The following is a 15180-nucleotide window of genomic DNA, read 5'->3' as shown; positions in this document are numbered from 1 at the left end:
AAAGAAGTTTTCTATTTAAAAACAAGCAAGACTTTAATGAAATCAGGAGAGGGTTTGTACAATAGGTATTGTATTAAACCAGAGCTCAGGCTTCACATTGATTGCGGTATTTAAATTTCAATGAGTTGATTATGTATGAGAGTAAAATGACCAGTATTATGAATGTACAAAAAAGTGACATGGAAGAGCTGTGCCAGAAAAGTGAGAAAAACGTTCCCTTTATAGTCCCTAGAGTTCAATAAAGCACCACTATTTCCCAGCTTTTAAAAGCTCTTTTATCACAATGGTTCATACCTCGCATTCCCTGGAGCCTGATTTGTTATACGTGCAGGGTCCTGCTCCATTCAGCAGCATCTCACTGGTTTCAGTGTTGGTAGGTTTGTAATCTACATAAAATTCCTGTGTGCTTGGAGTCATTTGCTTCAGTGACTGTCTTTTCTTTTTCCTGTGCCTTCTCATGAGAGAGCGCTGCTGCAGCTGCTTCATACTGGCTGGGTAACGCTTCCATGACACATATATTACCAGCAGGATCACAAGCACAGACAAGAAAAGGGCCACGCTCCCTGCAATGATTTTATGGAAGGAGATGTGTTCTGTGTCATGCTCAGGTTCGGAGCTTGATTCAGTGGCTCCAATAGTTGGGGGCAGGGGGGGCTTGCTGTCATGTTTAGGCCTGGTGAGTTTTGGTTTAAACGTTGGCTTTGGGAGAGCTCGTGCTAGTTCAAACCTTTCCGTGGTACTTTTGCCACAGATGCTGTAGTTTTTCACTGCATCAACAACATTTATCCCCTGCAGTTCTTTGGGGCTGGCACAAATAATTGTATTTTCCCTCAGCCCTTTAAAACTTTTAAGCCAGTTTACCAGAGAGCAAATGTTTCTGCTGCATTCCCATATATTCCCAGCAAGGCTGATGTCATTGAGGGATATCCAAGAGTCCAAAATTTCTTGACCAATAAATGTGAGCTTGTTTGAATCCAGGTTGAGACGCTGTAAATTGGGCACACACTGAAAAACACTAGGTCCACTGAAAGCTTCTATTTCATTGCCAGATAAATCAAGTCTTTGTAATGAGCTCCAGGTCCAGGACATAGTTTGTCCTATCACACTGATTTTATTCCACTGTAAATAAAGGTTTTGAAGGCTGACTAGCCTTGGAAAAAGTGCCAGGTTGAGCTTAGAAAATTGATTGTGCTCCAGATGAAGCTCTTTCAGTCTGATCATGCCTGCAAAGACATTTCTTGCTAAACTTCGGATGCGATTATAACCCAGGTCCAACAGTTCAAGGTTCCTACAATCTTGAAATATTCGAACAGGGATGGTTCTTAGGGAATTAGACCGCAAATGTAAACTCAGCAGCTTCCTTAAGCCCCTGAACTGCTCAGATCCCAGAGACTGCAGCTGATTGTATGACAGATCCAAATTCCGGAGATTTGTCACAGGTCTGAAGGTATTATTAAGAAAATAGGAGATTCTATTGGAACTCAAGATCAACTCTTTTAGTCTGCGTATTCCATTGAAAGCATTTTCGTCAATATTGCTGATGTGGTTATGGTCTAAATAGAGCCAGGTGAGTTGATTAAGACCTTTAAATTGATTGTATTTTAGTTTTTGGAGGCTGTTATATCGAAGGGACAAACCTAAACAACCAGCAGATATACTTGAGGGAATCTCCTGCAATTTCTGAGATTCACAATATACCATTTTGCCTTCACACCTACAGCCCTTAGGGCATCCTCGTTCAGCAGAAGAAAGCATTGTCAGTAATACAGTAGGGGCTATTACCAGAGCTACAGCTGATCCGCTCAGTAGCCTAATTACATTGAAACCTGGAAATAAAAACAACTTAGAAAAGTTATCCCCCCACACATCAGTCATTTCTTTCAATCATGCTAAAATCTTTATTTCAACAATCATTTAAAAATCCCTAGCTTGACTCAACTACTTTTCACAATGTTTTCTTTACTCAGATTTTCTTAAAGAATGCCTTAATAAATACTGAAAAACAGTTGGGTAAAAGGTGTAATCCCTAAGCAATTTAACTGTAATCACAAATCACATCAAGGTAAGTCTATGGTAAGTCTAGTAAAGCAGAGGCTATGCAGTGGCTATGAATTGTATATTAAAAAAAATAACATGAAAAACATACCCATCCTTTGTGTTGTTCAAAGGTCGTCCTTAGGTCTTTTGTTTTTTGCTTAGTGTGCCACAAGCATGGCAGCCCCTGTCAGCTGCACTGTAGTGAGTCAGGGCTCGCTGACACCCAGGAAGAAAAATTGGACCCCTTGGGAGATGGACCGATTTTGGAACATTATTCTTTGCCAGCCATGCAGAACACTCCAAGAATAAATCAATCCCAACACAGCATTCGCAGCAAAATGTCAAATTCTTCCTAGGTAATAGGATCTTCATGGATATTACGTTTTTGCATCTTTATAGTTAGGAACCTGGCTTTTAAATTTTCTCTTTATAGGAAAGCATGTTAGATTCTTCCAAGCACCGTTTAGCTATTTGAATTCACACATCTGTATTCCATAGCACAGCAGTTCCCTTACTTAGTACCCGATCCGGCTAGGAAGCTGCTTTGTAGCAAAGAAGGTGGAATAAGCCCGTACAATGAACAAGCTCTGCTCACTTCTGCGTACTGTCATTCTGAAAGCTCCGTCTGACTGTTGCTTTGGTTTCAGTGAATGCAGTCTTATGTAAAGCTGCCCCCAGTGGTGAAGAATATTATGGGCATGTGCAGAAATGTCTTCCTTTTATCTTGCAAATGAGTAAGCTCTGCTGGGAAAAGAGTGATTGTTCTGAGTGACTAATAAGAGCAGACTGGTCAGCTTCAGTGTAAACTAGTGAGGTGTGCTGAAATATCCAAATCCTCTTAGTCTCTTTTGCTGCATGTGAAAGCTGTTTTGCATCCTTGAACTTAATAGCTCTGTATGCACTGCTGAGACTTTTGTCTGAAGGGCTAGCATGACATTTGTAGGACATAGATACAAATTTTCAGTCTTAAGGGTTGGTTTTTTCCCCTCTTTGCCTTAGATATGCTCACATGACCTTTTTGCAATAACTTACTTTTTTTTTTTTAAGTATCAGTTCCTCAGTGTGTCTCTTACCAAGCATTTCAGTGGGAACACTATATTTTACAACATGAAAAATGTTTTAGAGCTGACATTTTGCCTTTTTGCTTTTTTCTCTTCTGTTAAAAGGCATAATGCTAGGAGGTTAGAAGAGACTATTGTGTTCATTTATTTCCCAACTTGCTGTCACGTTGTTCCACAACACTGAAAGTTTCAAACACAGGCTTCCATAATCCTTACAATATAGGGACTAAGCAGCTTCATGTGGTACTTTAATTAGGTGAATTGTTTTTACTGTGACTTCTGTCATGAGCAGGATTTTACGTGAAGGTAAAATATACAGAGTTCTTTTAGATGTGTGACTCTGGATGGTTCTTAGATATCACAAAGAGCCTTTTTCTCTTTCCTTTTCTCTTTCCTTTTTCGCTGTGTGCTGTAGAGGAAGGACAGGTCCTCTTAACTGAGCAGAGCAGCGTTAAGATAACATTATAGTAAATGCACCCCACTAGCAGTCTTCCTTCACCGAGAAGTATGTGATCAGAGATGATGGTGGGGAAGTGTAAACTCATGGCTCTGTGCAATGCAAGAACAGGCAGAAGCCTAAAGAGAAGTGTGCTGCTCGTTAGAAGAGTAGTACAGATTACACTCCCTCAAATGCAACCAGACAGCTCTAAGAAATGCTGTTCCTCTGTGAGGCAGGATCCTTACCCCTTGGAGTAATGTGCTTTGGATTATACTATATTATTCACTGCTGTGAGCATTGAAGAACATAAAAAGAGGTGAAACACGATTTTTTCCATGCTTTAAAATGCCATTGTTGCCCAGTACTTAATCTGTGAATGACTTCAGGCTTAGAGCAATCCCACTAGAATTAGTGCACCAACCTATAGTGCCTAAATTAGGAGAACAGTCGCCCCTGGCTAATAACTGTGAAATTTTTTATATCATGAGTCAAAAATACTTACCTGTATCAAGCCACATCGTATGTAAATTCTGCCCTGTGGGTCAGGTTTGTGGAGATGGAAAGGGTTAATTCATCCATTAATTTGTCACACTCTCCCATTCTCAACTACAGCATGTCTTTAGCTATTAAATCTGATCTGTAGGGTAGAGGAGCCAGAAACGAACTGCAGATTGCAGACGGGCACTGTGATTGTCTGGGGAGCTGTTCTGCTGACAGGAGTGTCACGTGCCTGTCCTGGTGTGCCTGTTACAGGTTTTCCATGACTGCCTTGGGGTCTCTGTGTACTCAATGGAGCAGGACAGGCATCTTTGGAAGACAGTTGAGACCTTCAGTAAGCCAATTTGTCTCCTGGAACTGCCACTCTCCCCCTGTTGACAGTAGAGGATGCCTGTGACAAGTAAGCTCCTTATTGAAATGGCTCAGGTTCCTAAACTGGGTGAAATTAAGTCTGAATCTTCACCTGGTTCAAATGCAGCACATAAAGCTTCAAACAACATCCAAATTCTTTCTCAAGAACAGTTGGTGCTATTTAGTTGGTGCTAGTATACTAGCTCAGTCTGAGCTTTCTCCCCAAACTTTGCCAGTTCTCTGGCCTTTCCTATTCTGTCTTCTCTTCTTCCTCTGCCTTCGTCATGAGGTTAACAAGTAATTACACTGACACCATGAGTCAGCAGAGCTTTGGTAGCTTTTCCAGGGTTTTAATAATTGTCAATATGGTGGACAAATATGAGGGAACAGCCACTCTTTTACCATGAGTTATTTTCATTTTTATGAAAGGGGTGAGACATCAAGAGATGAACAGAGAGAACATCAAATCTATATTAATGGATTGCCAAATTCAATTTTCTTTACTGAGATCCTTTTTGAATTACACAAGCAGGAAAAGTGCCAGTGTCCGATAAACAGTTTTTTAAAATTACATTTCTGTGTCTTCATACAGCTCAATGGGTTCTTTTCAAATTGTGGAAATAAAGCTGCTCCCAGTATAAAACATTCCATACAAAATTTCAGCACAGTGTGATGGTCATATTATAAACTATGAAAAACAGGGAATTAAGTTAAAGCTTGCATTTTAGATAAGAAGATACCTTTTGTAAGTCATTTAACCTTTGCCTTGTATCAAATACAGGTTATGTATCTTTGCAATCCCACTGCATTACCTTTTAACTCATGCCACTAGGAAAAAAACTCAAGGCCAAACTTGTTAACGTCTCTTATGGATAAACTAGTTCTCATTAAAACCAATACCACAGCTCCTGAGTGCCTAAAATCCAGGAGTTTGTTAAAGGATTGGTGTGAGTTTGTTAGATAGGTGCTGTATGTAGTCCCAGTACGTTTTAAGATCACCTCTCTGTGCCACTGTTGGGCGACCCTGTCTGTGGTCCTGGAATAGCAGTTCCAAGTCAGAAACAGGAGGTAAAAGCTGCAAGTACCAAGTCTCAGTGACATCATGCTGACTGAATATTAGTGCTCAGAAACAACATTATTCCTTTTCTTCTGCCTATGAAGACAGCATTTTATACAATAGTGCAAAGACAATACTCTTAAGAGAAATATTTCATTTATTTGTGTACTCTCTTACGCAGTCTGTTCTGGGATTTCAGCCTTAGACGTAAATTGAGATGCCACGTACCTTATTAGTTCTGAGTTGAATACCTCCATCATCGGTCTGATTTGTTTTTCTGGGATTTCTCTGCAGGTAAAAATGACATACATCAGAAAATTCATTGACAAATGTGTTGCTACATGTCATACTGCTTATACAGATGAAAAGCCAGTGTTGGGAGGAGCCTATGATGAACACATTGTTTTCTTGATCAATGTGACAGACAAATTAAACTCAAAGATGTTTGAAAATGGTACACTATCCCAAGGTAGAGATTGCCCAGATTTTTCTTTTAATACTAAACTTTCAATGGGTTATCTCTCTGGATATCTCTCTACGTGGGTTTTCTCACGGCCAGATTTTGCAGTAATTTACTTTAATTTAATTTCGTGTTTGTTTTTGGTTTTGCTTATTTAGTTAAATTTGAGTCTATTTTCTTTTTCCATTCATTCTGGCTGTGGTCTCTGCCTAGCTGCAACCTCCCTGTGGAAAGCTCATTACTCCCTAACCTGAACTGCAGCCAGAATAGCAAAGCTTGAGTCAAAAGATCACATTCTCTGTGAAGGCCAGTACCTCCACAGAGCTGGTTTGGAATTGAAACATTTTACAAAGGACAGGTGAAAGAGCAATTCTTGGATTTGTCAGGGTCATGAGGAGGCACCTGTAATGTCTGTAATGTATGTCTGTCTGCTAAAGACATTTGAAAAGAAGGGATGACATAATTACCAGGCTCCAGTAGAATGGGGGCTGAGGGGTGCAGGGAAGAGATGTAAAACCTCCTGAAGCATAGGAAACCAGCAGCTACCTTCGGGTTAGTGGGATTCCATGTAAATCAGCAGTCAGTGATTGTTTGTCACTTGCTTCTCATTAGCCTTCATCAGGACCTTTCATGCTTACTCTTTAAAATGCAGTTTTTGTGTAATGATGTTGTCACAAAGTTTTTTTGAAGAAATGTTTTTGTTTCTGTTACTCCCTTCGGAAAACCATTCTGAAAAACAATACGATCCTTTGTAGCCACAGGACCTTATGTTTTTAATGTACAAACTTCAGAGTTTAGACTTCTGGTTACAACATTTTTCTGTTCACAGATAGAGCTCGTGGGTCTAGGAGTGCCTTTTTGTGTGTAATCACATGTCCCTTTTGGGAACTATAGTTAACAATTGCTGCACTGTGTTCTTTTTGGGTTTATGAAGTGGCAAAGTATGTCTTTCTCTCAACTTTATTTTACTATAGAGAAACCAGGAATCAGCTGGGTTAGCAATAGTAGCTTGTTCTAAATGGTACTGTAGTGTGCTATCACTGTATCATTAAGAGTAGATAAGTCTAATAAAATGTTCACAATTTTTGAGCCAGTGATTAAATGAACCTGATGTTCTATGAGGATCAGATTAGAACTAGAGGAGTATAACTCCCAGGGGAAATAACAGTGTGTGGGAAGACAGAGGGAAACTGAGAAGGATGCAGGATTTGCCAAAGGTGGACATAAGGAAAGGGAAGTGTGGGAAAGTGGGGTTCAAGGAACATGCAGTTATGGGAAACAAAGTACTCTGGAGAAACAGGGAAGAGGACTGAAAACAGGGAGGGTCTTATCCCAGCAGTTTGTCAGTACTGACGTAAAGGACCATGGTGATAAATGAAAACATTCCTTTGCTGTCCTGCTAAGAACAACTAGATTTGCAAGGCTACCCTGGCCTCTGCAAGGGCTAAAGGATCCCATGTTACAAATTCTGTGATAAGCTGAAGGAAGATCTGAAACTGATTAAGAGCCATGCCTCCTTTCTAGGAGTCAGTAACCTCTGTAACAGCTGATTGCTTGTAGAGGACATCAGGGACACATCTGTCAGTTTGTGTATACGCAGAGGATCTCCTCAGTGCCTTGGTTCACAGGGCAACACAGGCTATCATTTTCCTTATGCACAGTTACACGCTGTTGAATAATAAAGCTTTTCTAGCTGTACAATTTTGTTAGAATCTGTGCATTGTGGATAGGTCAGAGGGGCCTCTAAGCTGTCCCAGGGTAAATTATACTGCATACAAGCTTTCCACCTTTGTTCATGGCATCCAGTGGCTAGATTTTTTGGATCTTGTCATAACTCGTCTGTCCTTAATGAGGCATTGGATACCCAGTTGTTGGCTGATTGAGTTTTTGTCCTATGATTTTTGAAGCAGTTTGAAAGCATGCAGCCAGTCTTCCAGTCCCATCATCTTGAGGCACAAGTACACGAGATGCAAAGCTGTCATTTTGCTTCCTCTCTGAAATTGGTAGGTGGTGCTTCTGTTTCAGTGGATGTAGTATGTTATTCAGGCTTGTCCTCTAGCACTTTGGTGGAAGGGGAATATGAATGGAAGAAGCAGAAAGTGAGTGATCATCACTGAAGAAAAAGAAATTACCTCCATCTTATGCATATTGCTAGCTTCAGCCTGCAAAGCATGAATGATAAAAGCACCGTTGAATGATAAACATCCTGGAGATGTGCAAGTCCAAAATGAAAGACACTCTCAGTGGCCTCTGCTTGCAACTCTGCCTGTAGTCTTCTTTGAAGGTGCCGGGTAGGTTAAAATAAACCCAGGCTCCTTACAAATGCTTCCCACTCTTTTCACTGGACACTGCTTGAAAGAATGTCTACTGTCTTATTGTCCAGGCAGCATACACCTGAGTTATGTAGCCTAAATTATTCAGAATGTCTTAGGTGTCACCATGAGCTATTCTTGCTTATGAGACACCATTTGTTCTCCTAGGGATATGTGACTTCTACCTTGCTATAACAATTACTGCATATGCATCAGCAGCAGATATTGACTATGATAGATGGCAGAGGTAACGAATTTATTTTCTGAGGAGCCAAATTAACATGGGAATCTTGTAGGAAAGGTCTGTTCATGAAGAACTCCAATAATGGTTGGGACATGGAGCTGGAGGTATTGTGCAACTGAATTCAAGCAGGTATGCAGCCTGGTCCCAGCAACGTGACATCCTTGGAGCAGTTCTGTGCTGCCACATGAAGAACGAGAGGGGATGAGGAGCAGCAAGTTTCAAAACATGTACCTTTGGGACCCAGGCTCTGTTTGATATCACAGGCTCTGTTCGATATCACAGACTGCTCCAGGCTCTCATCAGCTGAAGAGTTTATGACTTTGCCATGATAGTTGTGGTTGGAAAGGAGCAAAAGGGGGGAGTGTAGGTCTTTGGTGTCTATCTTATTTTCTAGCAAGGCCTAGACCTTTTCAGTCTTCAGCATCGATGTGCAGGCAAAAACCTCAGGACTAGCCTTTCCTCTTCTGCCTCCATGCATTTGTCCATAGCCTGTCTTCTTTAATTCCTACCCCATATATACTTCTTCGAGGAATGGATGTTTTTCAGTTGCTCAGCACAGAGTGCTCATTCTTAGGAATTTTGGAATTTCAGATATGTTCCTTATTACACATTTACCTAGTTGATCTCTGGTACTCCAGATGAATCTGCCTTGGTATCTCACTGTATGGTGAAGCTTAGGAGTTAGTGATTCTGTCAGGTCAATGTGGGAGTATTTGTTGGCTGCTGTGGCTCCTTAACAGCTAGAATAAGGCAGCAGGCTAGAACTTTCATTATAGGAAAGCCGTGAAGTCCACACCATATCAAAAGCCTTTAAAAAAACCTCATACCTTGCTTATAAAACTGCAGTTTAAACTCTAATTTTCCTTAGGCCTCAGTTTCTTCATTTATGAAAGGGATAGTGACAGTTAATGATTCTGGAAGTTGATCGGCATAATAGATGACTTGCTTCACTTCATTTTATTTTTTTTTATTTTTAAATCTGACACTAGTTATTTTCAAACATACTTCTTTCCTGTCAGTTAAGCTATCTGTCCCTTATTGGACTTCCATAATTAATCCATACCTATTGTCATTTTATTACTTGCTTTTGGGTATGATTTATTTTTGATGCATTTTTGGGCTATAATGACTGGCAAAATTTAATGTGAGGACAGAATAGTCACTTAAATCTAGGAAAATTGGCGGTTTCTTTTAAAATGCAAAATCATTTTAAGTCTTTGGCCAATAAGGTTGTCAACTTCAGTTAACTATAGGACTTCTTTACGTGTTAAAAATGTTCCATTTTGAAAACAATCTAAAAATCTGCTTAATAGTTTTAATTTTGCAAATAAAAATTGTGAAGGGTGGCTAACATATTTCAGTTAATTTAAATGAAAGGAGAAGTGTAAATAGAGCATTTCTTAGGATCAGTCTGAGATTAGTAGATAAGAATGATTCTTACTAGGTAGAGCTACTTTCTAGTTTTTAGTTACTTTTCACTGCAAACAATATACAGGCATATAAACAGTTAGAGTGCAGAATACCTTGATTTCATTTGACCTGTTGAAATACTCTAAAATAATTTCCAGTTTCTCTTTTCACTTGCTTATGATGAAAATCTGTTCAGAGAAGCGTTCTAGCTTACCTCTATGAGGACTTATGCTTGGACTCAAGCTTGGTATTCTGAGGTTGTGGTTTTCAAATCCAAAGATGGCCAGAATGATGTGTTACTATACAGTATTAGGTACATTTTGAAGAGAAGACTAAACATGACAGTTGAGCAGATTTGCAACTGAAAGAGAAAAACATGAACAAAGTTAAGAAGCATATAATTATGTTCATTCACACTGTGACTAGCATAAAAATGATTTATTCCAAATGGTTACAGTTGCATGCTTAGTCACTTCCTTCCCTGGCTTCAGCCTAATTCTGTTTTCTGGCATTTTCCTGAAAAAAAATACATTGTTCTGTCTCATCAAAAGTTGCAGATTTCTCTAGTCTTTAATAATTCAATCAAGTCTTACTCAATTAAGCAAGCTACAGGAGTTTTTAGATATTCCAACTGTGGTAGCTGGTGCTCCTGAGAAAGATCAAGAATCTCAATTACACTGAGAGTCTTGGTTAGTTAACTAGCCTCTAATCTGCTAGAAGATAATTAGAAATTAGTCATAGAGGTCACTTTTTTATGCACAGTAAGGATGGGCTAGAACTTTCTGGTTAAAAAATACAAAAGGTGAATTGTTGCAGGTATGTTTTGACTAGCTATTCCATTCTGCATTTGCCATCCTTCTTATTCTTTTCCCAGTGGCATGTCTGGCAAATGGCTTTGAAACAGTATGCAATTTAAATGACTTATTAGCTCATCTTTTCAGGCCATGTCTACCTGAGAAAATTGTCGTAAATTAAATGTGATTAAATCAAACAACCAACCCCTACCATATTTAAGCAGTTTATAGAAGAGCAATAGGGTCCCATATAATTCATCAAAACAAAAATCTTGGTTATTATAGATTTATTTTTTTCCGTGACAGTGTACTCCACTGTTTTATTAAAACTAACAGTGTCTTTTATCCAGTGGACAGGACAGCAAACAAATTACATAACCAAGTTGAAGGAACTCAAATGTTATAGATGGTATTTTCATACTGTATCACAATGTAAAGCAATAAATACATGATTGGCCAAAGTTTTGAAGAGTGCTGCTGACACAGGGAGGAAGAGAGGAAGTTAACACAAAGAGGAGAGTTAGTTTTCACCCTTTATTTTCTTTCCTGCAACTGTAGTGAGATAGGTATGTTGTAGTTTTTGCACTTGGTAGCTTTTGCATTTTTATATCTTTCTATCCAGTCTACTATGTCTCCTAAGTAGCTAAAAAGCTTAAAAACCATACATTTCTCTCTTACAGGCTAGTTGCATACAGAAGAGGTTAGTAAGCAAAAAATGCTGACAGTTGGTAACCAAGTAGAAGCTCTAATCAGCCTGCATAGTGGGGAGACAGGAGAGCTGAATCTGAGTGAGTCACTGGCTCCATTCCTGCATCCCAGGTGGCCCTAAATGGCAACAAGAATTGGGACAAAATACGAAAGGTGTACAAACACAAGCTGAGTTTCAAAATCAAGTATTTTGTCTTTAGAAACACAAGAAGCAGAAACATCTCCTTCCACTTGTTCTTTCAGTTTGCCTCTTCTGTCATAAATATATGACAAAAATCTGCTCTTTATATAATACGAAAATCCTGATTTGCTGATTCGATTGTACAGCATATGTTTGTGTCATCGTGAGTATTCGTGCTGCTGTGCTTTGAGCCCTTTCCCATATTTCTTTGTAAGACTAAGCTCCTGGGAAAGAAATGTACTTATTTTCTGTCTTACTGAAAGGGACCCTAATCTTAAGATAACTATGTATCAACCTAATACACAGAACAGTCATGAATAAAATGATATCAATATGCTTAGTCTGCATATAATTGATGGGAAGAGTATAAAAGAAGAACCTTTCAGGGGAAGCTAAATATTCATTTGATTTTTCTTGACTTCATCAAAATACATCACTACAGCTGTATAGTTTAGTTTATACTATGATAACTGAACTCCACAATAGAATCTCTGAGGGATCCCTTCTGAGGTGATGTGCCCTGGTGTTTTTTGCATGCATAGATAATTAACATACGGTAGGAAAAGATAAAGGACAAATTCCCATGTTTCAATGTAAAAGCCAGAAAGAAACTAATGGGTGTTAGGGGAAAAAAAATAAAAATAAAATGACCATGTTATTGAATAAGAACTGTCTCCTATGAAGATCTTTGCACTTTCATTTAAAATACCTAGCAGTTGCCACTCTGACACAGAAAGCTGGAACATATCCAGTGCTCTTATCTGACATAACAATTTCAATGTTCTTCTCTATGTGATTTAAAGTCAAGTGGAAATACGCTGTTAGAATAGAGTGATCCGTAAAGGAATAGAAAGAAGTCTTGAAGTTGCATCAGAACACCACTGCATCAAAGACACTCCAAAAAGAAAAGTAGAAATGTTCTTGAATACATTACTCCTTATATAAATAGCACGGCATGTGGAATTCTCTGTAAGATACTTGCTGATCAAAGGAATAATATTTTAAAGAAGCTGATAATTCGTATGTTCATTTAAAGTCTTCAATATTCTACCTTTCTGTATACACAGAAACATGAGAGGAATGTAAGAGTGAATATGCCAGGCTCTGCAACAGTTGACCTACAAGACTTGATTTTGCAAAGCTCCTTCATTATCATAAACACAAAGTCTTCTCCAAAACCAGATTTAGAAAAGGTTTCCAGAAACAGTTACTACTCTGGATATTTGTATCTGTGCATGAATTCCACATTTGCTTGTGAAGATTTTTGTACCCCTAGTGAGAAGAGTGTGTCATTGCCCATTACTTGCATTGTGGGAATGAACACAATACTGATAAACTTCCGACTTGGATCTATTTTAAAATGTTGTTGTAAATTAGATTGGGGACATTGAGAAAGAGAGAATTCCTGCTCTGGGTAGCACAATTTTTTTACAGTTGAATGTCTTAACTGACAACAGTATTAATTATCATACAGTGAATGTGGCTTATTTCCAGAATTTCACAGTGGAAGAGGTTTCTCCATTTGCATATTTCTCTATCTCTTTTTGAATATTTAATCCCATATCATATAATAAACTATTAAAACAAGAAGCATCCAAAAGATCAAGAAGAGGGGAGTTGTAAGTCTGGCAAAATTAGCCTCTTAAATGTTCAGCATATGATGTAATAGATAAGCCAGATGAGCTTCCTTCTGTTGTTCTTTTGACAGCCACTGGAAATATTTGATGGCTAGTATACGTCCCTTTATTTCAAAGTATTTATCTAGTGCATTTGTGTTCTTTGTTATGGTACCTTACAGACTTTTTTTTTTTTTTTTAACTTCAGGTCACTTGCAGCAAAAATGTATGTAAGCAATAGAAATCCTCTATGCCCCACTGTGTTTAGAATATGTTTCAGTGCTTTACAAGTTTGTAGCCTCTGCCACCCTTTGCTAGTGTTTGTCTTTTGCTTTATGCACGATTTGCTTGGTGCCATATGCTACTTCTTGTCAGAGGCTGGCTGGGAGTGTTACATGTGTAACTAGTTGCTTATTTTACTTGCCACAGTTTAATGCAAAATCAGTGAGCAGAAGCAAAGGAATCTGCTTTGTTTCAGTCCCTGTTCTTTCCATTGCTGCTACTCAAGAAAGTTAGAAACTATGTATGAAATCATTTATGAAATCATTAGGGAGCTTCTCATGTTCTCAGACAAATGTGGCATTAAAAATTATGGACCGTTGGACTCATCATTTCATGGAGTGATATTTTCCAAGAGTGGCAGTCAATAGGCATATCAGTGAGGCAGATAGGAACCATGTATGTCAAAACAATACTATCCTTCAGCACGTAGTTCTGATATGTCTTTCAGAAGCTGTTATTAGGAGCTTACTGGTGAGTTTTATGATTTAACACTTAATTGGGAGTATGTTTTGCTCATTTCTGTTCCCCATGGAATTAATCACTGCTTTTATTTGTAGCTAATTTGAGCTCTACATGATTAGAACAAGGGTCAGAGGTAAATATTTTATGTAGAGTCACCGTTGGATAGTTTTACTCCTGATATCCATGGCAATTCATCTATTGTATTTTATACTAAGATTCCATTTTTAATTTAAGCATTCATAACTTAAAGAAGTTGAGAATATGTGTTAGACATGCTTGTGTGGGCTTCAGGTAATACTTTTAGAAGATTGGTAAAATCCAAAATTGAAGTAATCTGTTGACTTGGAGTCTAAGGAAAGCTACAGGAATTATAGTTGGTTTTGAAACAACCTGTTAATCACACATCAGTGCTTTCAGTGACATGAATAAGTGGGAAATCAAGAAAAAGGGCTGTTGCCTCTCCTGAGTTTTGCCATTATTAAATGGAACAGGTTTTGGCATTCCTCAGCCAGTCATACTGGCCCCCTATTGTCTTTACTTCCCCAAGAAAGGGAAATATTTAATGTAAATAAAATGCTGTATAAATGTCTCTGTTAAATTAAGATTGCATTCATAAGACAAGTGCTGTGTAAATAATACATAGCTAAAATCTGTTTGGCTCTGGTTGCTGTGAGAGGTATATACCATTCAGTCTAAACATACTGGCATGAAAAATGTTTTTCTGTTATAAGTAGTTATCCCTCATACTATTGAATGTCTTCATTTAGGGTTAGGGAGCCTTGCTGTAAGACTGTCTTCCATTTGCATCTTAATTAACTTTAAACTGAAGCAGATAACTTATTTGACATTCTAAAGGGGAGCTTTTGTGTCCAGTTACCCATGATTAGTATTCCGTGGGGAAAGAGGCTGAGATAATGAGATTCTCACCACCTTTTGGAAGGTCCCTCAGGTACTGGTTAAAAGTCTTGTTTGCAAGGTTCATTTCTGCTAAGTAGTGTGAGAATATAAAATGTCATGTTTCACCATTCTCAGCTCCTTTTTAGATCTACAATTAAAGGTTAGTTTAAGCCATGCATATTCACCCATGTTACACTGCTGAAGTTAGTACTTTCTGTGAGTCTATGTGTATCCAAGTGCGCTGGTACCAGTTTGTAAGGTGTCAGGTCATGTCAGCCTTCAGGTTCAGCCCGGCCTGGGGCTGATAACAGTGGTGTTCTGTGATTTAAGGAGTTTTCTGCCTTCCTGCTACTCCTTTTAATCCATATATA

General features: G+C 38.6%; 2 protein-coding genes across 16 annotated transcripts in view; one reads left to right on the top strand and one right to left on the bottom strand.

Annotated features, from left to right (window-relative positions):
• The window catches only part of LRRTM3 (leucine rich repeat transmembrane neuronal 3), an 86203-nt gene extending 83221 nt beyond the window's left edge, over positions 1–2982 (bottom strand). For 2 of the 3 annotated variants that reach the window (XM_040564594.1, XM_040564596.1), the window contains exon 1: positions 295–2086. In XM_040564594.1, the coding sequence (XP_040420528.1) occupies positions 295–1875 (1581 nt within the window). In that variant the 5' untranslated portion in view covers positions 1876–2086. Of the gene's footprint in view, positions 1–294; positions 2087–2146 lie in introns of those variants that run through there. The other variant, XM_040564595.1, reaches the window with a different exon arrangement.
• Positions 1–15180, top strand: part of CTNNA3 (catenin alpha 3) — a 523550-nt gene that overhangs the window by 217258 nt on the left and 291112 nt on the right. The window lies entirely within an intron of this gene.

The sequence above is a fragment of the Cygnus olor genome, chromosome 7 (assembly GCF_009769625.2).
Source record: "Cygnus olor isolate bCygOlo1 chromosome 7, bCygOlo1.pri.v2, whole genome shotgun sequence".
Taxonomy (NCBI): Eukaryota; Metazoa; Chordata; class Aves; order Anseriformes; family Anatidae; genus Cygnus; species Cygnus olor.
The sequence above is the reverse complement of the archived record's forward strand: the minus strand, read 5'-3'. Positions and strand labels throughout refer to the sequence as shown.